The sequence below is a fragment of the Anomaloglossus baeobatrachus genome, chromosome 7 (assembly GCF_048569485.1).
Source record: "Anomaloglossus baeobatrachus isolate aAnoBae1 chromosome 7, aAnoBae1.hap1, whole genome shotgun sequence".
Taxonomy (NCBI): domain Eukaryota; kingdom Metazoa; phylum Chordata; class Amphibia; order Anura; family Aromobatidae; genus Anomaloglossus; species Anomaloglossus baeobatrachus.
The window spans coordinates 22,554,200-22,577,535 of NC_134359.1; the positions used below are offsets into that span (position 1 = coordinate 22,554,200).

The 23,336-nt window shown below is 44.2% G+C and overlaps 1 protein-coding gene across 1 annotated transcript in view; it reads right to left on the reverse strand.

Moving 5' to 3' along the window:
- Positions 1-23,336, reverse strand: part of ZRANB3 (zinc finger RANBP2-type containing 3) — a 255,035-nt gene that overhangs the window by 188,921 nt on the left and 42,778 nt on the right. Inside the window, exon 3 of the mRNA XM_075319678.1 lies at positions 5,791-5,809. Within this exon, the coding sequence (XP_075175793.1) occupies positions 5,791-5,809 (19 nt within the window). The remainder of the gene's footprint in view (positions 1-5,790; positions 5,810-23,336) is intronic.

The window sequence follows — 23,336 nt, forward strand, 5'->3', positions numbered from 1 at the left end:
GCCTTGTGTTTTCGATCGTTGTCATGTTGGAACGTCCCAGTACGTCCCATGTGCAGCTTCCGGGCTAATGAGTGCAAATTTGCCTCCAGTGTTTGCTGATAACGTGCTGCATTCATCTTTCCTTCTATTTTGACCAAGTTTCCTGTGCCTTTGTAGCTCACACATCCCCACATCATCAGTGATCCACCTCCATGCTTTACAGTAGGAATGGTGTTCCTTTCATCAAAAACCTTGTTGACATCTCTCCAAACGGAACATTTATGGTTGTGGCCAAAAAGTTCGATTTTGGTCTCATCACTCCAAATTACCTTGTTCCAGACGTTTGGAGGCTTGTCACTGTGCTGTTTGGCGTATTGTAGGTGAGATACTTTGTGGCATTTGTACCGCAATGGCTTTCTTCTAGCGACTCGATCATGCAGCCCCATTTTTCTTCAAGTGCCTCCTTATTGTGCATCTTGAAGCAGTCGCATCGCTAGATTTCAGTGACTCCTGTATTTCAGCTGATGTTATTTGTGGGTTTTTCTTTGCTTCCCGAACAATTTTGCTGGCAGTTGTAGCCGAACTTTTTGTTGGTCTACCTCATCGTGGTTTGGTTTTTACAGAGCCCCTGATTTTCCATTTGTTAATCATAGTTTGAACACTGCTGACTGGCATTATCAATTCCTTGGATATCTTTTTGTATCCTTTTCCTGTTTTATACATGTCAACTATCTTTTCCCATAGACCCGTTGACAATTCTTTTGCTTTCCCCATGACTCACAATCCAGAAATGTCAGTGGCTGGATGAAAGATGCAAGAGTGTGTCTGGATCCCTGAAACTCACACAGCTTTTATGCACAATCAATGATTACAAGCAAAACAGGTCACAGGTGAGGATGTTACTTTTATTAGCCATTCAAACCCATGTGTGTCACCTTCTGTGTATTTTATCAGGCCAAAATCACCAGGGTGTGTGAACTTTTGATCAGGGTCATTTGGATGTTTTTGGTTGTCATTATGATTTAAAAAAAAAAAGGAGAAAACAATAAATGGCTTCACCCGACCACTGACCATGAGTGGGAAAAACATGTGTTCTCATTCATATTCTCTGGAAAAAAGGCCAAGAAAGCAAAACTAAATAAATATATATACATACAGCTCTGGTAAAAATTAAGAGACCACTGCAAAATTTTCATTTTTTTCTGATTTTTCTCTTTATATTTTTGAGTAAAATGTAAATTGTTCTTTTATTCTATAAACTACTGACAACGTCTCCGAATTTCCAAGCAATACATTTTGTATTTCTTTTCTGAAAATGAGAATTGGTCAAAATAACAAAACAATGCACAAATAATGCAAAGAAAACAAGTTCATAATCATTTAGAAACAACAACACTAATAATGTTTTACCTCAGGAGGATTCAGAAATCAATATATTGTGGAATAACCATGATTGTTAATCCCAGCTTTCCTGCGTCTTGGCTGCTTTCCACCAGTCTTCACACTGCTTTTGGGTGACCTTATGCCACTCCTGGTGCAAAAATGTAACTAGTTATTCTTTGTTTGATGGTTTGTGGCAATCCATCTTCCTCTTGAGTACATTCCAGAGGTTTTCAATGGGGTTCAGGTCTGGAGATTGGACAAGAGAGAAAAGACACTGCATAAAATGGGCAGCACACCTGTCATATATAACAATAAACAGGACTTTATTACAATTCAGTTTAAAATATATTTATAACCATATGGTTTAAAATATGTTTTAAACTGAATTCTAATAAAGTCCTGTTTATTGTTATATATGACAGGTGTGCTGCCCATTTTATGCAGTGTCTTTTCTCTCTTGTCTACTATTGCCTTACTGCATGTGGCAGCACCCTAGCTTTAATATATATTTTTGCTGTGCACCCGTTTTCTAAACAGGTCTGGAGATTGGGCTGGCCATGACAGGGTTTGGATGTGGTGGTCCTTCATCCACACATTGATTGACCTAGCTGTGTGGCTTGGCACATTGTCCTGCTGGAGAAACCAGTCCTCAGAGTTGGGGAACATTGCCTGAGCAGAAGGAAGCAACTGTTTTTCCAGGATAGCCTTGTATGCGGCTTGATTCATAGGATCTTCGCAAAGTTTAATCTGCCCAATTCCAGCCTTGCTGAAGCATCCCCAGATCATCACCGATCCTCCACCAAATTTCACAGTGGGTGCAAAACACTGTGGCTTGTACGCCTCTCCAGGTCTCCGTCCAACCATTAGATGACCAGGTGTTGGGCAAAGCTGAAAAAGGACAATGTGCCATGCCACACAGCTAGGCCGCGCCCGCTGTTACATTGCGGCACTCATACTTCCCTTGGGTAAAGCTTGGACGTCAGATAGAAGTGTAAAGGGGGCTTTACACGCTACGACATCGCTAATACGAACTCGTTGGGGTCACGGAATTGGTGACGCACATCCGGCCGCATTAGCGATGCCGTTGCGTGTGACACCGATGAGCGATTTTGCATCGTTGCAAAAACGTGCAAAATCGCTCATCGGTGACATGGGGGGTCCATTCTCAAAAATCGTTACTGCAGCAGTAACAATATAGTTCGTCGCTCCTGCGGCAGCACACATCGCTCCGTGTGACACCGCAGGAACGAGGAAGCTCTCCTTACCTGCCTCCTGGCCGCTATGCGGAAGGAAGGAGGTGGGCGGGATGTTACGTCCCGCTCAGCTCCGCCCCTCCGCTGCTATTGGGCGGCCGCTCAGTGATGTCGCTGTGACGCCCCCTTAAAAAGGAGGCGGTTCGCCGGTCACAGCGATGTCGCCGGGCAGGTATGTGTGACGGGTCTGGGCGATGTTGTGCGACACGGGCAGCGATTTGCCCGTGTCGCGCAACAGATGGGGGCGGGTACCCACACTAGCGATATCGGGACCGATATCGCAGTGTGTAAAGCCCGCTTAAGGCTGCGTTCACACAGTTTTTGGCCATCAGGCGCAATCCGGCAGAAACATGAAAAAAACGCATTCCGGCATCTGTTGACGCCGGATGCGGTTTTTTGCCCCATAGACATCTATTAGCGCCGGTTTGCGCCAGATGTCCTTGCATTCCATCCGAATTTCGGTAAAATTTGCTTGTCCGGCGGCCGGAACGTCGAAATGTACTTTTTTTTTTTACTCCGGCGAAAAAACGTATCACGCCGTACGGCGTGTTTTATAATGCAAGCCTATGAACGCCAGATTCGGCTTTATGCGGCAAAAACCGAATTACGGCCGCCGGATCCGTTTTTTTGAACTGAGCATGCTCAGTATCACAACGGATCTGTCAAAAAACTGAAGGAACTGATGGAAAAAACTGATGCAACTGATCCATTTTTTCCCCGGATCCGTCGCATCAGTTTTTTCGCCGGATTGTGCCTGATGCCAAAAAACTGATGTGTGCACTTAGGCTAAGTACAGCAGCCCAGAAGCAGGTACTGATGGGCTGCAGCTCTCATGTAACAAAAGAATGTCACACAAGTTCCTGCACTTTGCTGAAAGTGTGTCACAGCACAATGTGAATTTAAAGGGGTTGTTCACTAGTTAGCATTACTGGTCACATAAATATAACATTGAGAAACAAGGCTTCTCTCAAATACCATGTGTAGGCACAGTGCCTGTGAGCGGCGCTATTACACTCCGCTCATCCCCATGGTGTGACCCCCGGGGCTCAGTGACCTCTGATGTCCGGTGATGTCACATCAGCTTCTAGTTGACCCGACATCCCCGAGGCGGCCCCAGTGTCCGCGAGTGACTGAGCGGAGTTTCATGGCAATATTTAATTTACATATATTGCTATTCATTCCACAGTGCTTTACAGATGTGATTGTCCCTGTCCCCATGCAAACACGGGGAGAACATACAAACTCCCTGCAGATATCGTTGGGCTTTAAACCCGGGTCTCCAGTGCTGCAAGACTGCAGTGCTAACTACTGAGCCACCCCATGACTCCAGTGCTAACCACTGAGCCACCCCATGACTGCAGTGCTACCCACTGAGCCACCCCATGACTGCAGTGCTACCCACTGAGCCACCATGCTGTCCCTACAGGGCTCTGTGCTTAGTTTATACTGACAGTTTGTGCTAGACCCTCCCTATAAGGCAACACACAATTTCAATTCGTTATGTTTTACTACTTTTGCCAAATAAAAATCATATAAAACTGTTATTTTTAAAAAAGTTTAAAATAAGCAATAAATATCGTTCAACTTCACAATTGAGTCCCACTTGTTGTCGATTCTTCACTAGAACATTAACATTTCTATCTTTATGTTTGAAGCCTGAAAATGTGGGAAAAGGTTGAAAAATTCAAGGGGCCGAATACTTTCACAAGGCACTGTAAATATAAAGTGCAACAAACCACCATAACATTATGCTCTTGATGTACCATATCTGCACACAAATAAATTTCAATTTATGTCACATATGCAAATGCTCAGTGACTACTCCAGCTTCACAGCAGTCTCTAATCTCACCCTGTACCTGGGCGTGATCAATATTCTCCACAGTACCGACAGCATGTCCCACCTGATTGCAATCCAACGCATCCACAGGATTTGCACTCACTATTCTGCTGGTGCAGTCACTGTGTACATACATTACTTATCCTGTACTGATCCTGAGTTACATCCTGTATTATACTCCAGAGCTGCACTCACTATTCTGCTGGTGCAGTCACTGTGTACATACATTACATTACTGATCCTGTACTGATCCTGAGTTACATCCTGTATTATATACTCCAGAGCTGCACTCACTATTCTGCTGGTGCAGTCACTGTGTACATACATTACATTACTGATCCTGTACTGATCCTGAGTTACATCCTGTATTATATACTCCAGAGCTGCACTCACTATTCTGCTGGTGCGGTCACTGTGCACATACATTACATTACTGATCCTGTACTGATCCTGAGTTACATCTTGTATTATACTCCAGAGCTGCACTCACTATTCTGCTGGTGCAGTCACGGTGTACATACATTACATTACTGATCCTGTACTGATCCTGAGTTACATCCTGTATTATACTCCAGAGCTGCACTCACTATTCTGCTGGTGCAGTCACGGTGTACATACATTACATTACTGATCCTGTACTGATCATGTGCTACGGTACGTCCTGTATTATACGCCAGAGCTGCACTCACTATTCTGCTGGTGCAGTCACTGTGTACATACATTACTTATCCTGTACTGATCCTGAGTTACGGTACATCCTGTATTATACTCCAGAGCTGCACTCACTATTCTGCTGGTGCAGATACTGCGTACATACATTTCTTTTCACGGATTCCTACATCATGTATTTTACTCCAGAGCTGCACTCTAAAGAAAAAGCAAGAACTCCAATCCTTCGCCTTTACTGAAAACCCCGACTGATGTCTGCTGCTTGGACCTAGGCTTCTTCCCCGCTCTTTTCTTGTGACCCCCTCACACCTCCAATAGAAGGAGTACAAACACCTTATACTCCATCATAGAATATCTGATCACTGCACCATTATAATGGAATAACACACACAGATGGGTGCAGAATTAGGGGTGCAGAATTAGGGGCCCAGTATGGCGGTGAGGCCCGGAGAGCTGAAAATGTGCTTAGAAATCCACCTACATATAACGATGTGGTGCAGTATATATAGAAAAATATAAGGCTGAGCAAAGAAGATTATAAACTTAACATAAAACAAAAAAAAAACTAAAATAAAAAGACAAAAAAGATTTTCAATGAAAAGTTCATTAAAAAGTAACAAAGGAAAAATAAAGAGAAGTGGAAAGAAAAGAAGGGAGAATTACTTGCCTCATCCGCAATCATACACCTAAGGAGGGAGAGAGAAAGAATTATATGTTAATACAAACCGCGCTTCGTCTTCTATTCCCACATGAAAAACAATATGTTAATTAGCAGATCTGCAGGAACACATGTTCCACGGCCGCTACCGCGAGGAAAAAAAGAAATCTATATATAAATAAAGCAAATGAGGTCTTCAGTGCAAACCAATGAATCCAATTTGTGCAATTACTGGATTTGATTTCAGTTAATGTAACTCGTTTAAAGACGACGCCGAGAAAGACGGGAAGAATCCGGAGCCGTCCCCTGCCGGATGCCTCATTCACACGGGCGGAAGGGACTCGCGTTTAACCCCTTCATGACCCGACTATTTCTCTTTTTAGTGCTTTTGGAGGGTTTTTTTTCATCTACTTTTTCCATAAGAGCCATATATTGATTAATTATTTTTTTTTATTTTTTTTTATTTTTTACCAATTTTGCTGCCAATATAGAGGGACAAATTGTAGTTTAGATTGGATTCCACATGATTTTACAACATAATGTATATATTATCTAATATATAAAGCTGAACGTGTATAAGTATGTATGTATGTATGTATGTTTGTCCAGGATTGGCATCTGCACCGTCGCAACTACAGCCACAAAATTTTGCACACTCACACTTCTGGATCCCGAGAGCGTCATAGGCTATGTTTTGAGGGGACATTTTAACCCCGCGCTTTACAGTTATTCACCAAAAAACCTGCCTCCATTAAAGCAAATGGAGCTGGGAGCCACAGTGCAACCAGAACTTCAGAAGAATGCGCAGCCACGCCCTTATATGGAATGTTGGCGTGTCATAATGCAGCCAGGGAAAGAGACAGACAGGGAAAGAGGCAGACACAGACAGGGAAAGAAACAGACATAGACAGGGTAAGAGACAGACACAAAGAGACAGACACAGACAAAGAGACAGATTGACAAGGAAAGAGAGGGAAATAGAGAGAACGGTTAAGAGACAGACACAGACAGGTGAAGGGACAGACACAGGGAAACAGACAGGGAAAGCGAGGGAAAGAGACAAACAGGGTAAGAGACAGACAAAGACAGGTAAAGAGACAAAGAGACAGACACAGGGAAAGCGACAGAGGGAAAGAAACAGACAGGGAAAGAGAGGGAAAGAGACAGACAGGGAAAGAGATTGAGACAGACGGAGAAAGAGAGACAGACAGGGAAAGAGACAGACAGACAAAGAGAGAGAGAGATAGAGATATATACAGAGGGGGAGACAGACAGAGAATGGGAGAGAAACAGAGAGACAGTTACTATCCCAGGCGTTAATACATTCTATTTATACATTCTATCCCGGGAACGTTAATATATTCTATTTTGTTAACAACAGTTATTAACCCGGGCGAAGCCGGGTAGTACAACTAGTAGATAAATATATACAGATATAGATGTGTGTTACGAATAGGCAAATAATGGAACAAAATTTCACAAAAAAGGTCACAAAATTTTCTAACCCTTTGGATTTATTCAGTCTGGAGTATGACCCATGAGCCGAAATCCCAGCACTTCCAGCCTCAGCTTCCATCAATGAGATTATTATTAATGGTGTCTGCCACTGAATGCACTTGGGCAAATCATCAAGATCCTCTACTGGCAGCTCCTGTGTAATCACCGACCAATGACGACCATGTCACAAGGAGATTTTCATAAACTGAGCCAACTGTCATGGCAGCGGCGGGTTCTGTTCACACTTCCGATTCTGACACCCCTCCTGATAACATCTCTGGGGTCTGTCATCACTGCAGACTGACTCAGGCGTCAACCATCAGATTGGGAGTTCATAGGCAGACTAGCAAGAGCTAATCTCTACTGGTCTGTTTGCGAGTCATCTTTGATCACATGTTGTGGGGGAGCCAATCACATATGCTCTCCTCCTATATATGCTGGGTGGACACTTCCATTTGTGCCAGCTATAGTGTATCTTAGTTGGTCTGGAGAGGTGTGGTGATCCAGACTATCTGGTATACCTGTTGCTATGTGCAGTTGTTGAGTTTACACTTGTTGTCCCTCTTGTTTCTACCCTTCTGGACTTGTTTTTCTCCCGAGTCTCTGCCTATTCCTGTGTGTGCAGTATGTCAAGAGTTTTGGTTTTGCCTGGTCTGTCCTTATCTTTTTATCATCTCAGTCCTGCCCTGTCCCTCCCTAGGCAGAGGGGGGATATCAGAGAAGTATCTCTCAGGAGTATAGAAAGGAACGGAACTCCGGCGTCTCTACCATTAGGAGTATTCCAGAGGTGGATAGCCTAAGGTCCCCTAGCATAAAGGACCACATAGGAGCTCCCTGTTTCTCACTATTGCTAAGTAACATCGTAACACACCAGATGTGCTCGATGGAGACAAGTCTGGAGACGCTGCAGCAATGGGAGCACGTTGAGAGCACACAGGCGACTCACAGTAGTACAAGCAACATGTGGCCTGTTAACATCCTGGAACAATGGAGAAATGGTCAAACTAATTGTTTTATGACCAAATCAATGTAACATCGACCTATTAGTGCACCAGGAATAAAGATTAGAGGGGTCCAACTACTGTACATAATCCTCAAATTAGGACTGGTATGAAGTCCTTTTCATGACGTGGCCCACATGGTCTCCACGAAGACCAGAGGCTGGAACAGAGGTCTGCCCTCTACAGGGAAAAATCCCAAGTTTGTCAGACACAATGATAATTATATAATCGGAGATTGGACCAAAGACTAAGTGGGCAGCACAATGAGAGGAGACGTCACACACAGTCTTACTCCCAGACTACGGTGTACGGTAGCATAATGTACACTAGCCAGACCGCTCTAGTCTTCACTCCAGGTACATCAATGGCTCGACACTAAACTGATTTGGTCATGGCTCCATGTCTACAGTGTCCCAGGAGCTTTTTCTTCAACATGACAATGCCAGGCCAATATATTGCTCATCTAACTGTGAGCAGCCTGCGTGGCCTTAACGTTATACTATTGCTGCAGTGTCTCTGGACTTGTCTCCCATTGAGCACACGGTTGACATCATTGGTCTTGTGATTACACAGGAGCTGCCAGCAGAGGATCTTGATGATTTGCCCAAGTGCATTCAGAGGCAGAACCTTCCTCAGACGACCATTAATAACCTCACTGATAGCAGCGGAGCCTGGAAGTGCCGGGATTTCAGGACATGGCTCATACTCTGGACTGAATAAATCCAGATTTTTCGAACATTTTTATTTCATTTTTTCATTGTTTGTTTTTTTTCTCTCTTTATAAGTTGCTCTAGAGGACTTGAACTTGCGATCATACACAGCAAAACAACAGTATGGCCCGAGGTGCCACAGTGGTCCACCAACAACCTACAGGGAGTTAAACTGGTACCATCCTCTAATTGAGTATCTTATATGCCGCTGTCCGAGATCGACACTGACATTATACTCCAATTGCTGCCGTTATAGGATTATAGGATCCTGCTCGAGTTCAGCTCCTGAGCACGCTCCATACACCCAATGTGTGACATCTTAGGTTTAGTCAGTGTTGGGTGTTGGAGAAGGTGTTCCTTACTTTACTAGTTGTATCCAGATACTAATAAATACAGTTAGGTCCAGAAATATTTGGACAGTGACACAAGTTTTGTTATTTTAGCTGTTTACAAAAACATGTTCAGAAATACAATTATATATATAATATGGGCTGAAAGTGCACACTCCCAGCTGCAATATGAGAGTTTTCACATCCAAATCGAAGAAAGGGTTTAGGAATCATAGCTCTGTAATGCATAGCCTCCTCTTTTTCAAGGGACCAAAAGTAATTGGACAAGGGACTCTAAGGGCTGCAATTAACTCTGAAGGCGTCTCCCTCGTTAACCTGTAATCAATGAAGTAGTTAAAAGGTCTGGGGTTGATTACAGGTGTGTGGTTTTGCATTTGGAAGCTGTTGCTGTGACCAGACAACATGCGGTCTAAGGAACTCTCAATTGAGGTGAAGCAGAACATCCTGAGGCTGAAAAAAAAGAAAAAATCCATCAGAGAGATAGCAGACATGCTTGGAGTAGCAAAATCAACAGTCGGGTACATTCTGAGAAAAAAGGAATTGACTGGTGAGCTTGGGAACTCAAAAAGGCCTGGGCGTCCACGGATGACAACAGTGGTGGATGATCGCCGCATACTTTCTTTGGTGAAGAAGAACCCGTTCACAACATCAACTGAAGTCCAGAACACTCTCAGTGAAGTAGGTGTATCTGTCTCTAAGTCAACAGTAAAGAGAAGACTCCATGAAAGTAAATACAAAGGGTTCACATCTAGATGCAAACCATTCATCAATTCCAAAAATAGACAGGCCAGAGTTACATTTGCTGAAAAACACCTCATGAAGCCAGCTCAGTTCTGGAAAAGTATTCTATGGACAGATGAGACAAAGATCAACCTGTACCAGAATGATGGGAAGAAAAAAGTTTGGAGAAGAAAGGGAACGGCACATGATCCAAGGCACACCACATCCTCTGTAAAACATGGTGGAGGCAACGTGATGGCATGGGCATGCATGGCTTTCAATGGCACTGGGTCACTTGTGTTTATTGATGACATAACAGCAGACAAGAGTAGCCGGATGAATTCTGAAGTGTACCGGGATATACTTTCAGCCCAGATTCAGCCAAATGCCGCAAAGTTGATCGGACGGCGCTTCATAGTACAGATGGACAATGACCCCAAGCATACAGCCAAAGCTACCCAGGAGTTCATGAGTGCAAAAAAGTGGAACATTCTGCAATGGCCAAGTCAATCACCAGATCTTAACCCAATTGAGCATGCATTTCACTTGCTCAAATCCAGACTTAAGACGGAAAGACCCACAAACAAGCAAGACCTGAAGGCTGCGGCTGTAAAGGCCTGGCAAAGCATAAAGGAGGAAACCCAGCGTTTGGTGATGTCCATGGGTTCCAGACTTAAGGCAGTGATTGCCTCCAAAGGATTCGCAACAAAATATTGAAAATAAAAAATTTTTTTTGGGGTTTGGTTTATTTGTCCAATTACTTTTGACCTCCTAAAATGTGGAGTGTTTGTAAAGAAATGTGACAATTCCTACAATTTCTATCAGATATTTTTGTTCAAACCTTCAAATTAAACGTTACAATCTGCACTTGAATTCTGTTGTAGAGGTTTCATTTCAAATCCAATGTGGTGGCATGCAGAGCCCAACTCGCGAAAATTGTGTCACTGGCCAAATATTTCTGGACCTAACTGTATTCTTATTTTTCAGTTGATTATATTGTCTGTTTGTAGATTTATTTCTTCTTTTTCCTGTACATCAGTTTGGGTTCGGTATTTTCCCCTGAGCTGCATTCTGAGATTTGCTTTACAACGAGCACATTGACCATAGAAACTGGACATGTTTATTGACTGCTGAGGGAAAGCGTTGTGGGCATGCTCTGACCTGTGCAGAGGTCACTATGCAGGGAGGAGGAAGAGGTGAGCTGTGATATTCCCTACATATATAAAAATCTTACCTATCATTATAACCCTATTTGTGAGGATAATGAGATGACTGCAGAATTGGTGTGAATCAACTCAAGACCCTGTTCATCAGCTGTACGTCAGTAATCTGGGACTGCCAGATAGAAGCTTAAAAAAAAAAAACGTTTTACCTGTTGGCATCTGCGGCTCCACCTTTGATACGCCATCCTAAAAGGACATCATCATTGCAGCGAGGCATACACGTGATGTCTAGTTTGTCAAAAGAAAAGCCACAGATGAACAGTAAGAAGCATCTCTCAGTGCTCCTTCCTAGCGGCTGCAGATTACCGACGTTGCCAAAAGGACCGAGAAGAGGAAGGGGAACCCCGGCGGTAGATCAACGGGACCCCCCGACGGTAGAAGGAAGGGGGCCTCGACGGTAGAGGAAGGGGGCCTCGACGGTAGAAGGAAGGGGGCCTCGACGGTAGAAGGAAGGGGGCCTCGACGGTAGAAGGAAGGGGGCCTCGACGGTAGAAGGAAGGGGGCCTCGACGGTAGAAGGAAGGGGGCCTCGACGGTAGAAGGAAGGGGGCCTCGACGGTAGAAGGAAGGGGGCCTCGACGGTAGAAGGAAGGGGGCCTCGACGGAAGAAGGAAGGGGGCCTCGACGGTAGAAGGAAGGGGGCCTCGACGGTAGAAGGAAGGGGGCCTCGACGGTAGAAGGAAGGGGGCCTCGACGGTAGAAGGAAGGGGGCCTCGACGGCAGAAGGAAGGGGGCCTCGACGGCAGAAGGAAGGGGGCCTCGACGGCAGAAGGAAGGGGGCCTCGACGGCAGAAGGAAGGGGGCCTCGACGGCAGAAGGAAGGGGGCCTCGACGGCAGAGGGAAGGGGGCCTCGACGGCAGAGGAAGTGGGCCTCGACGGCAGAGGAAGTGGGCCTCGACGGCAGAGGAAGTGGGCCTCGACGGCAGAGGAAGTGGGCCTCGACGGCAGAGGAAGTGGGCCTCGACGGCAGAAGAAGGGGGCCTCGACGGCAGAAGAAGGGGGCCTCGACGGCAGAAGAAGGGGGCCTCGACGGCAGAAGAAGGGGGCCTCGACGGCAGAAGAAGGGGGCCTCGACGGCAGAAGAAGGGGGCCTCGACGGCAGAAGAAGGGGGCCTCGACGGCAGAAGAAGGGGGCCTCGACGGCAGAAGAAGGGGGCCTCGACGGCAGAAGAAGGGGGCCTCGACGGCAGAAGAAGGGGGCCTCGACGGTAGAAGAAGTGGGCCTCGACGGTAGAGGAAGTGGGCCTCGACAGTAGAGGAAGTGGACCCCCGACGGTAGAGGAAGGTAGAGGAAATGATCCTCGACGGTAGAGGAAGTGTCACGCCATTATAAGGCTTAAAGTGAAAAGGCAAGTTCTCAATTTTTGACAACATGGTAGCATGGAAAATAAACAGTAAAATTTTCTTTACAAAAATATCTAACATAAAAACTCTTAGTCATTCACCATTTTCTAGTGACTGACTTCGGTTAAATGTCTCTATTCTGGATGTCATTTTAACCCCAACTACGTATATGACTGACGACACGCCAGCACAAAAAAAAAAGTATTACAAGAATATAATATGGGCAGTTCAATGAATGCTACAATGGGGGAACCATATGCTCTTACATATTGCATACACACCATATAAAAAGTCTACACACCCCTGTTAAAATGCCTGTTTTTTGTCATATAAAGAGTAACCTACCAAGAATAATAATTTCAGAAATTAACATCGCCCATAATCTGTACAAATCAATGGAAAAATAAACTGAAATCTTTTCGGGTGGAAAGAAAAATAAAGAACTAAAAGTAATGTGGTTCCGTAAATGTGCACACCCTTAATACTTGTTGAAGCCCCCTTTGCATTTATAGTGGCAATCAGTCTTTTTAGCATCACACGATACACCTAGAATTGGTGATCTCTGCCTATTTTTCCTTGCGGTACATCCATAGATAAAAAGATTTCCTGTGAACAGCGCCCTCTTCAGGTCACTTGGAATGGCTCTCAGTCCAGACCTCAGTCCAACTTCGATCCTCTTTTGGTGAAGCCATTCTTTTGCTTATTTGGGGAATCCCGCAGGGGCCATTGATGAGATGAAAGGTGAATTTCCGCTTTCTATCTCTTCAGCTTTTTAGCAGTAGCCAAATAGTGTTGATGCAAAATTTGCTGATATTTGGAAATGTTGGTAATTCCCTCCACCTTTGCGCAGTTCCAAAAAGCTGTTGAAAAACAGCCCCAAATTATAATGCTGCCTCCATCATGCCTCACTATGAGTATGGTGATCTTTAAGTGATATGTGGTGTTGGCTTTACACCAAATAAACCTTTTACAATTATGGCCAAATTAAAGTTCAACCTTGGTTTCATCAGACCAGAACACATTGCCCACATGCTTTTGGCCAACTTTGGCAAAACATAGCCGAGCTTGAATGTTTGCCTTTGTCAGAAAAAGGCTTCCTTCTTGCCTCCCTACCCCAGAGGCACACACATGAAAAATGTGTCACTTTCAACAATGAGATCCCTTTGCTGTTTTGCCAGCTGTTTATAGACAGTGGATTTTGCTGTAAAATGTAAGAGAATGTCAGGAAAACGTTCCTATGATAAATAGATATATGATTTCTTTTCCTGAGGAAGGAGACGGAGATGTCTCTGAAACGTGTAGAACTGCGAAATAAAGGAAATCTCTATCTACAGCATCTGTGGTTTTTAGCGCGGCATTTAAAACCGGTTTTCTATTTGATTTATCGGAAAATCTTCCTAGCATACAAAAACTTTCTATGGGTTTAAATAGAATCCATGCTAATGACGACAACCGTGCATTCTGTAACATGAGTGTATGAAAAATGTGACTTTCAACAATGAGATCCCTTTGCTGTGTTGTCAGCTGTTTATAGACTGTGGACTTTGCTGTAAAATGAAAGAGAATGTTCACATAAATCCTCCTAAAAAAGAAAAACTTTCTAAGGCTATGTGCCCACGCTGCGGATTTACCGCAGATTTTGCCGCGGATTTGCCGCGGATTTTCCGAAAATCTGCAGCAGCGGCACTTCCAAGCCATTTCAATGGCATTTTGGAAATGCTGTGTCCATGCTGCGGATTTTTCTGCGGCGGATTTGCCGCGGATTTTGATCCGGAAAAATCTGCAGCATGTCAATTATTGTTGCGGATTTTGGTGCGGATTTTGGGTATAGAAGGGGGGGGGGAAATCCGCATCAAAATCCGCGGCAAATTCGCGGTAATCCGCGGTAAATCCGTGGCAAAAATAAGGTGCGGATTTGCCGCGAAAGTCGCGGATTTTCATGCAGAAAAATCCGCAGGTACATTCTACCGTGGACACATAGCCTATGGGATTAATCAGAATCCATGTTAATGATGCCAACCTTCCAGAAACCTATATGTAACAGGAGTGTAAATGTGATTCTCTAATTCTGAACACAACCACATCCCCAATTATATGAGGGTGTTCATACTTATACAACTACGTTATTTTAGATGTTATTTATACTTTACCCTCAAAATGATAGTTTGTTTCTCAATGGATTTGTGCAGATTATGGGCTAAATTAAAGGTGGAAAAAGTTATGAAATTTTTTCTTTAGGTTCTATAACAAGGGTGTGTAGACTTTATATTCACTGTATCTGAGGCAGTAGTAGGCAATGCAGTTTTTAAAGAAATAAGAGCAACGTTGCTTTTGATTTTTAGCTTTCAGGCTATGTGCGCACGTAGCGTTCTGTCCCTGCAGAAATTTCTGCAGCGATTTGAACAGCACATGTGCGCTTCAAATCGCTGCAGAAAGAGTCCATAATGAAAAAAGAAAAAAAAGCCGATTTCATGCGCTGAGTGCAGCCCCTCCCATAGACAGAGCGGGGGGTGTGCATGCAGAGCGCAGGAAAGAAGTGACATGTCACTTCTTAGAACGCGCGCTTTTGGGCAGCAGCCGAAGCGCTGCGCTCTAATACGCCACGTGCGCACGTCTCCTGCATAATATTCATAGATTATGCTGGGGACGCAGGACACATGCAGTTACGCTGCGGTGCAGATCGCAGCGTAACTGCATGAAATACGCACACGTGCGCACAGCCAAACAGGTCAAGTGTCATGCGGTGTTCAGATCCAGACTCATTAGGCGTCAAGCTCTATTCACACTGAAGAGCCTACCAGGAAACTTGATATCTCCTAGTTATTCAGCCAGAGGCGGGCGTCGGCTGTTTAATGTGCTCTGTTCCTTTGTCTTGCAAGAGTTAATCAGTGCCGAATCCTTCCTATGCAAGATTCTGGACCTTGCTACTCAGCGCCGATTATAGCTTCAGCATAACCTCCAGCAATTTCGGTCTTGTTGGTGAAACTGTTTATGGCGATCTTTGTTGCGATATTGAGTGGTATGGGTGTTCCCCTTTTGTACGTTACTTCACTCCCTTTTTCTTTGCTCCCCTGTACATCATGTCTCTCCGTGTTTTGAATGCAGTGTGTACAAGTTTACATTCTCGCTTGTCCGTGTCTTTTTGTGGGGGCTTTGTTATTGTGTTTTCCGGCCCGCCCCAAGGGTGGGAAGAGGAGGAGTAAGCTCAAGGCTTGGTCAGTAGTTAGGGTCACGCTGGGGGCTTGGACCTGGCTACCATCAAGCCTACCTCCAAGTTAAAGGACAGCGCAGGGTCTCAAATCTGAGGATCTGCCTAGGGGGCCCCTGTTCTGTCATTACATACCCCATGATATATAGTATATAGTCTTACATGATTATTTATGTTAAGAGTCTCATTACATGGTGTGCACTAGCAGTGGTATGCACACTCACAGTCAAAGTTTAAGGACAGGAGAAGGAAATGGGTTTTAGGTGCTTCCTTTAAAAAGTAACGCCTAAACCGTATGGCCATTAATGATAATCAGTCAGTAGAAAATGATTGTACAAACCAAGCACTTGGTGAAGTATGGTGCGTCTGAGCAGCTCAGTGCAGCTTCTCACTAACTTAAATAGGAGGGAGGAGATAAATGGGAAACAAATAGTTTGGAAGGTGCACTGAATTTCTTGGTGCACGGAGGGAACACCAAGGGTCTGTGCTTGGTTTGTGCAGTCATTTTGTGCCAATAGACTCCCATTAACAATAGGTTATCCATTTAATCACATTTTATTGTAGATTGCTACCATAGTGATTGTCAGACCGGTCACTGACCCTATCACATCAGATACACGCTCATCTCTGGTAACGAGCCATAAATGCAGCTGCTCCCCTTCCAAAACTCAGCTCCTGAAATACTCTGTGCTGCTGTGTTCATTAGCTGCTCTTTCCTCCATGGCTTGGAGAATGCAGCTGAATGTGGAGATCCTCCGTCATAGGTCAATTACTTGGATTTTTCTCAGCGCAGATTACAAAAATAACAAAACCTTTTTTTTTTTTCTTTGCAAATGTGGTAAAGTCTATAAATAATGCATGAAAAATGTGAATATCTGTGAGTGCTGCTATTGTCCTATTTGCATGAGTAAAGGCGCCAGGAGGATACACTAAAATGACCCTTTCCCAGAAATAAAGCATTCGGGAAGTGGTATACCGCCCCCTCAGCTGCCAGAGGCAGTGACAGCCATTAGCATTAATAGAAACGAATGAGAAATCCTGGAATACACGGAGTACACATGGCGGCCACAAAACAGACACCCGAGAGGGGACACGGGACGAGATCCCAAGTCACATTCCACAGCCGTGTGTGATACCGGACACCGGTCTGCACCCGCCATACCACGGATAACTGCCCGCCACGCTTCTTACAGAACAAGTACCATCCAAATCCAGTTTAAAGGAACAGATGACACGGCGGTTACACAAATTTAAAGGGACAGGACGAGTAATGTAAGATATTAATATGAACAACAGCCATAAAAAAAAATCCCCTAGAATTCAGGTCTACAACTCTCTGTGATATTTCTGGAAGCTATAAAGTCCCAGGACGCAGCACAGCTGAGGAGCAACTGCACCGAGCACGTCTGACTCCACCAATGACCCGACAAACTGAGAAAAGTATTTACAATACAATACTGCCCCCTATGTACAAGAATATAACTACTATAATACTGCCCCTATATACAAGAATATAACTACTATAATACTGCCCCCTATGTACAAGAATATAACTACTATAATACTGCTCCTATATACAAGAATATAACTACTATAATACTGCCCCCTATGTACAAGAATATAACTACTATAATACTGCCCCTATGTAAAAGAATATAACTACTATAATACTGCCCCTATGTACAAGAATATAGCTACTATAATACTGCCCCTATATACAAGAATATAACTACTATAATACTGCCCCTATGTACAAGAATATAGCTACTATAATACTGCTCTTATATACAAGAATATAACTACTATAATACTGCCCCTATATACAAGAATATAACTACTATAATACTGCCCCTATATACAAGAATATAACTACTATAATACTGCCCCTATATACAAGAATATAACTACTATAATACTGCCCCTATGTACAAGAATATAGCTACTATAATACTGCCCCCTATGTACAAGAATATAACTACTATAATACTGCCCCCTACGTACAAGAATATAACTACTATAATACTGCCCCTATGTAAAAGAATATAACTACTATAATACTGCCCCTATGTACAAGAATATAACTACTATAATACTGCCCCTATGTAAAAGAATATAACTACTATAATACTGCCCCTATGTACAAGAATATATCTACTATAATACTGCCCCTATGTACAAGAATATAACTACTATAATACTGCCCCTATGTACAAGAAAATAACCGCTATAATACTGCCCCTATGTCCAAGAATATAACCACTATAATACTGCCCCTATGTACAAGAATATAACCACTATAATACTGCCCCTATGTAGAAGAAAATAACTAGTTTGCAGACGGCATGTCCTGCTCAGGCGCAGTCACAGTTTGGCCTTTTCTGGTGAGGATGAGCAGATCCCCTTATGTCAGCTTATTTTTCTACATAAATTGGAGACAAAATGTCAAAAAAAAAAAAAAAGCACTGAAACCGTTCCAGAAACTGAAGTATTTCTCCCCACAAATGATTGCAATTTACTGCAAACTGGGCATAACTTCACACAAAAACTCCAAATTGGGCTAAACAAACTGGCTGACTTTTCCAAAATTGTGGGTTAACAACTTTGTTTCAAGCATGTGATGCTCACTTATACTCACCAGTGACAAGGAACAGGTGCGGGCAATATGAAAACAACACCTGAAACCAGATAAAAAGGGGAGAAGTTGACTCAATCTTTGCATTGTGTGTGCCACACTAAGCATGGAGACCAGAAAGAGGAGATGAGAACTGTCTGATCTTTAGAGATCTTGATGTTCCTTTTTCCACAATGTGCAACATAATTAAAAAGTTTACAACCCACGGCACTGTAGCTAATCTCCCTGGATTTGGACAGCAGAGAGAAATTGATCTAGCTAATACTAGAGAAGAGAGAGAGAGGATTCAACAAGATCTAAACAAGCTGGAACAATGGGCAGCAACTAATAGAATGTTTTTTAACAGGGAGAAATCCAAAGTCATACATCTTGGCAAGAATAATGAAATGAGCATATACAGCATGGGTGGAATAGAGCGATCCAAAAGCATGTGTGAAAAAGACTTAGGTATACTAATAGGTCACAGACTGCACAGGAGTCAACAGTGTGACGCAGCAGCAAAAAAGGCAAACACCATTCTAGGATGTATTAACAGAAGCATACAGTCTAGATCACAAAGTCATTATCCCCCTTTACTCCTCTTTGGTCAGACCTCATCTGGAATACTGTGTCCAGTTCTGGGCAACACATTTTAAAAAAGACATCAACAAACTGCAGCAAGTTCAGAGAAGAGTGACCAGAATGGTGACCATGTCCTATGAGGAACGGTTACAGGATTTAGTATTGTTTAGCTTGCAAAAGAGAAGACTGAGAGGAGACTTAATAGCGGTCTACAAATATCTTACAGGCTGTCACACTGTAGAGGGATCAGTTTTATTCTCATTTTCACAAGGAAAGACTAGAAGCAATGGGATGAAACTGATGGGAGGAGACACAGATTAGATATTAGAAAAAACTTTTTGACAGTGAGGGTGATCAATGAGTGGAACAGGCGGCCACGAGAGGTTGTGAGGTCTCCTTCAATGGAATTCTTTAAAAAGAGGTTGGATAGACATCTGTCTGGGGTGATTTAGTGAATCCTGCTTTGAGCCGGGGGTTGGACGAGATGACCCAGGAGGTCCCTTCCAACTCTAATATTCTAGGATTCTATGATGAAAGGTTGTGACGCAGGATAGTCCGGATGGTGGATAAGCTCCAATCAAGTTCCAAAGAAATTCATGCAATCCTGCAGGGTCAGGGGGCATCAGTGTAAGAGAGAACTATCCGTCCACATCTGAATGAAATGAAACGCTATGGAGGAGACCCAGGAGGTTGACACAGACATAAAGCCAAAATTTACAGAAGTAACCAAAATCCTTCTGGGAAAGCATCTTGTGGAAAGATGAGACCAAGCTAGAGGTTTTTGGTAAAGCGCATCATTATACTGTTTACTGAAAACAGAATGAGACCTACAAAGAAAAGAACACAGGACCTACAGTCAGACATGGTGGAGGTCAGAGATGTTTTGGGGTTGTTTTGCTGCTTCTGGCACTGGGGCCTTCACTGTATGCAGGGCATCATGAAATCTGAAGATTACTAAAGGCTTTTGAGTGGCAATGTAGAGCCCAGTGTCAGAAGGCTTGGTGTGCATCCTAGGTCAGGGGGTCTTCCAGCAGGACAATAACCCCAAGCACTTCAAGAAGCCCGAGAAATGAATGGAAACAAAGCACTAGATAGTTCTGAAGTGGCAACAATGAGTTCGGATCTAAATCCCATTTACACCTGTGGAAAGATCTGGAAATTGCTGTTGAGAGAAGACGCCTCCAAATAATTAGAGACCTGGAGCAGTTTGTAAAGAAGAGTCCAAAATTCCAGGTGAGAGGAGTAAGAAGCTTGCGGACGGGTATAGGAAGTGATTGACAGCAGTTATTTATTTTAAAGGGTAAAGGGCGCAACCAAATATTACAGAAAATTGAGGGTGCCAATTTTGTCTGCATCTTTTTTGAAGTTTTGTTTGAAATTGTCTAATTTGACTTTTTTCTGTTTTGTAGTAAAGCACACAAAGGAAACAAACATGTGTAACAAAACATTTGGAAGGTAAACAGATAAGGACAGAAACTACAAACTGACACTGCACACACAGAACCAGACAGAGACTAAGGAGTAAAACAAGAGCAGGAGGGTAGCAGCAAGGGTTAACTCCACAAACGCACACAGCAACAGATATCACACCAAATAGTTGGTCTGGGGAAGTGTGGTGATCCAAACTAAGATAAACTATAGTTGGCATTGGTGAAAGGATCCAGCCAGCATATATAGGAGAGGAGCAGATGTGATTGACTCACAACAGGTGATCAAAAGATCCTAACAAGCAGAGATTAAAAGGGGTTATCCGGTTTATTTTGCTTTTTTTTCTATTTTACTACTGGACTACATAGGGGCAGGTAAGTAGATAGCGACTATCTACCTGCGTTGCTGTCAGACCCTCTCACCCGCCTCAGAGCAGTCATGTGACAACTCCTGCCGGGATTTTGCTGCTTCCTGTGACGTCACGTCAACAGGGGTAGGACCTTGTTGACTGGCATCACAGCTGACGACATGTTGCCGCCCTGCTGGGCGAGTACAGTGCGGCAGAGGCCCCACACCCCTTACCCCGCACCCTTCCACACATTCCGTAGTCCAGTGGTCTTGAAGACTCTGCCCATAGGCGGCAGGCAGCCCGATACTTCTTGCGGCGTGGAAGCCTGTGGCCCCCTTGCTAATTGCTGCCTGTGCTTGGGCTGTGCAATCAGTGTGTTATATCAGATGACTGATTCCCGGGCGCTGCTCAGACACAAGCTCTGTATACAGCTACTGCAGTGATCAGCCGCCGGCCAATCAGAAGCAGCAGCAGATCCCGTCCGGAAATCTATCCTCTGGTATAAAGCGCTGTCAGCAGAGGCCTCTGCACCAGCAGCGTTCAACAAGTGGACTGCGGGCTGCGTCTGTCAGTGGTGGCCCCTGCATTGTTCATCAAGGGGGCTCCGAACACAAGAAGCAAAAAAACGGGGAAATGGAGGACAAGTGAGAAGGAATTGGTGTGTGTGTGTGTGTGTGGTGTGGTGTATGTATGTATATATATATACACATACATACATACATACATACATCACACACACACACACACACACACACACACACACCAATTCCTTCTCACTTGTCCTCCATTTCCCCGTTTTTTTGCTTCTTGTGTTCGGAGCCCCCTTGATGAACAATGCAGGGGCCACCACTGACAGACGCAGCCCGCAGTCCACTTGTTGAACGCTGCTGGTGCAGAGGCCTCTGCTGACAGCGCTTTATACCAGAGGATAGATTCCCGGACGGGATCTGCTGCTGCTTCTGATTGGCCGGCGGCTGATCACTGCAGTAGCTGTATACAGAGCTTGTGTCTGAGCAGCGCCCGGGAATCAGTCATCTGATATAACACACTGATTGCACAGCCCAAGCACAGGCAGCAATTAGCAAGGGGGCCACAGGCTTCCACTCCGCAAGAAGTATCGGGCTGCCTGCCGCCTATGGGCAGAGTCTTCAAGACCACTGGACTACGGAATGTGTGGAAGGGTGCGGGGTAAGGGGCGGCAACATGTCGTCAGCTGTGATGCCAGTCAACAAGGTCCTACCCCTGTTGACGTGACGTCATATATATATGTGTGTGTGTGTGTGTGTGTGTGTGTGTGTGTGTGTGTGTGTGTGTGTGTGTGTGTGTGTGTGTGTGTGTAGGTGTAGAAGACCAGGAGAGGGTACATTACTACAGGGTGAGAAATAAAGGGTACATTACAAACAATGGGGGCATTGTTACAAGATGGGAACAAGGATGGGGCACATTGTTACAGGATAGGGGCAATACTATAGGATGGGCACATTACTACATTAAATGTGCCCATATTGTCCTCTGGTAGAGGTCAGTGCCAGGCAGGCTACTGACAGCCAATGAGTGTGCAGAGGGCGGGGCTGGACAGTGAGGCCGGGTGGTGCCAGCTCTGACTGTGAGGTTTGGCAACCAAGGACAGGAAAAAGTCAAGTTTGCTTGAGCTGCAGAGAATAAAGTGATAATTCAAGAGATACAGAAGTCAGAAACAAAAAAAAAAAAAAATATATAGGAGTGATTTATATGACAATACAGCACAGATGAGCTTAAAAAATAATATATTGTAGTTTATGTCTGACAACTCCTTTAACTCCTGGTAGCCTGCCTATGAATTACCCCTCTGCAGGCCGACGCCCTGGGTAGATCACAGACACCAGAGACTATCATGCGGAATCACAAAATCTATAGTCTGAACAGAACCCGACGCCGCCATAAGAGTCGGTGAAGTTTGTGTCAGTAGATTTCCTTCTATTATGTGCATTTTTATTTGGGGTTTTTTTTAGAAGAGGTTTCTAGTGGAAACTGCTTTAGGAAAATGTCTTTGGGGAGTTTTTGAAGAAGTTTCTTTTTCCTAAACAGTTTTTTTTTTTTCAAAAGTTTATTATAGAGTTTTAAAACAGTTGTTTTTTTCTGATGCATTTTTTGCAGCCTTTTGATTGGACAGCGCCTAGTTTGGAATGGATTCCATAAGCAGCCACTTTTAAAGGAGTTGTCCATTATTTTAACATTGTGACCTATCCTTTGGACCGATCATCCATGTCTGATAGGTTAGAGTGTAATACCCGATACCCCCTCCGACAAATTGTTAACGGTGCCGCCGCCGGAACGCTTCCTATTCAAATCAATAGGGAACGGATGTGCAGCGCCTTGCCTTGACTACTATACAGTTGATGCGCTGTGCAGCTCTGTCCACATTTCCAATTTTTTTTTTACGCCAGGTTTAGGTTTCCACCATAGCAGGTCACATTGGGATTGATCAGGATCTGCAGCGCTTTTGTCACATGTGAACAAGCCCCAGAGGTTACATGCCTCCTTCTTCCTTCA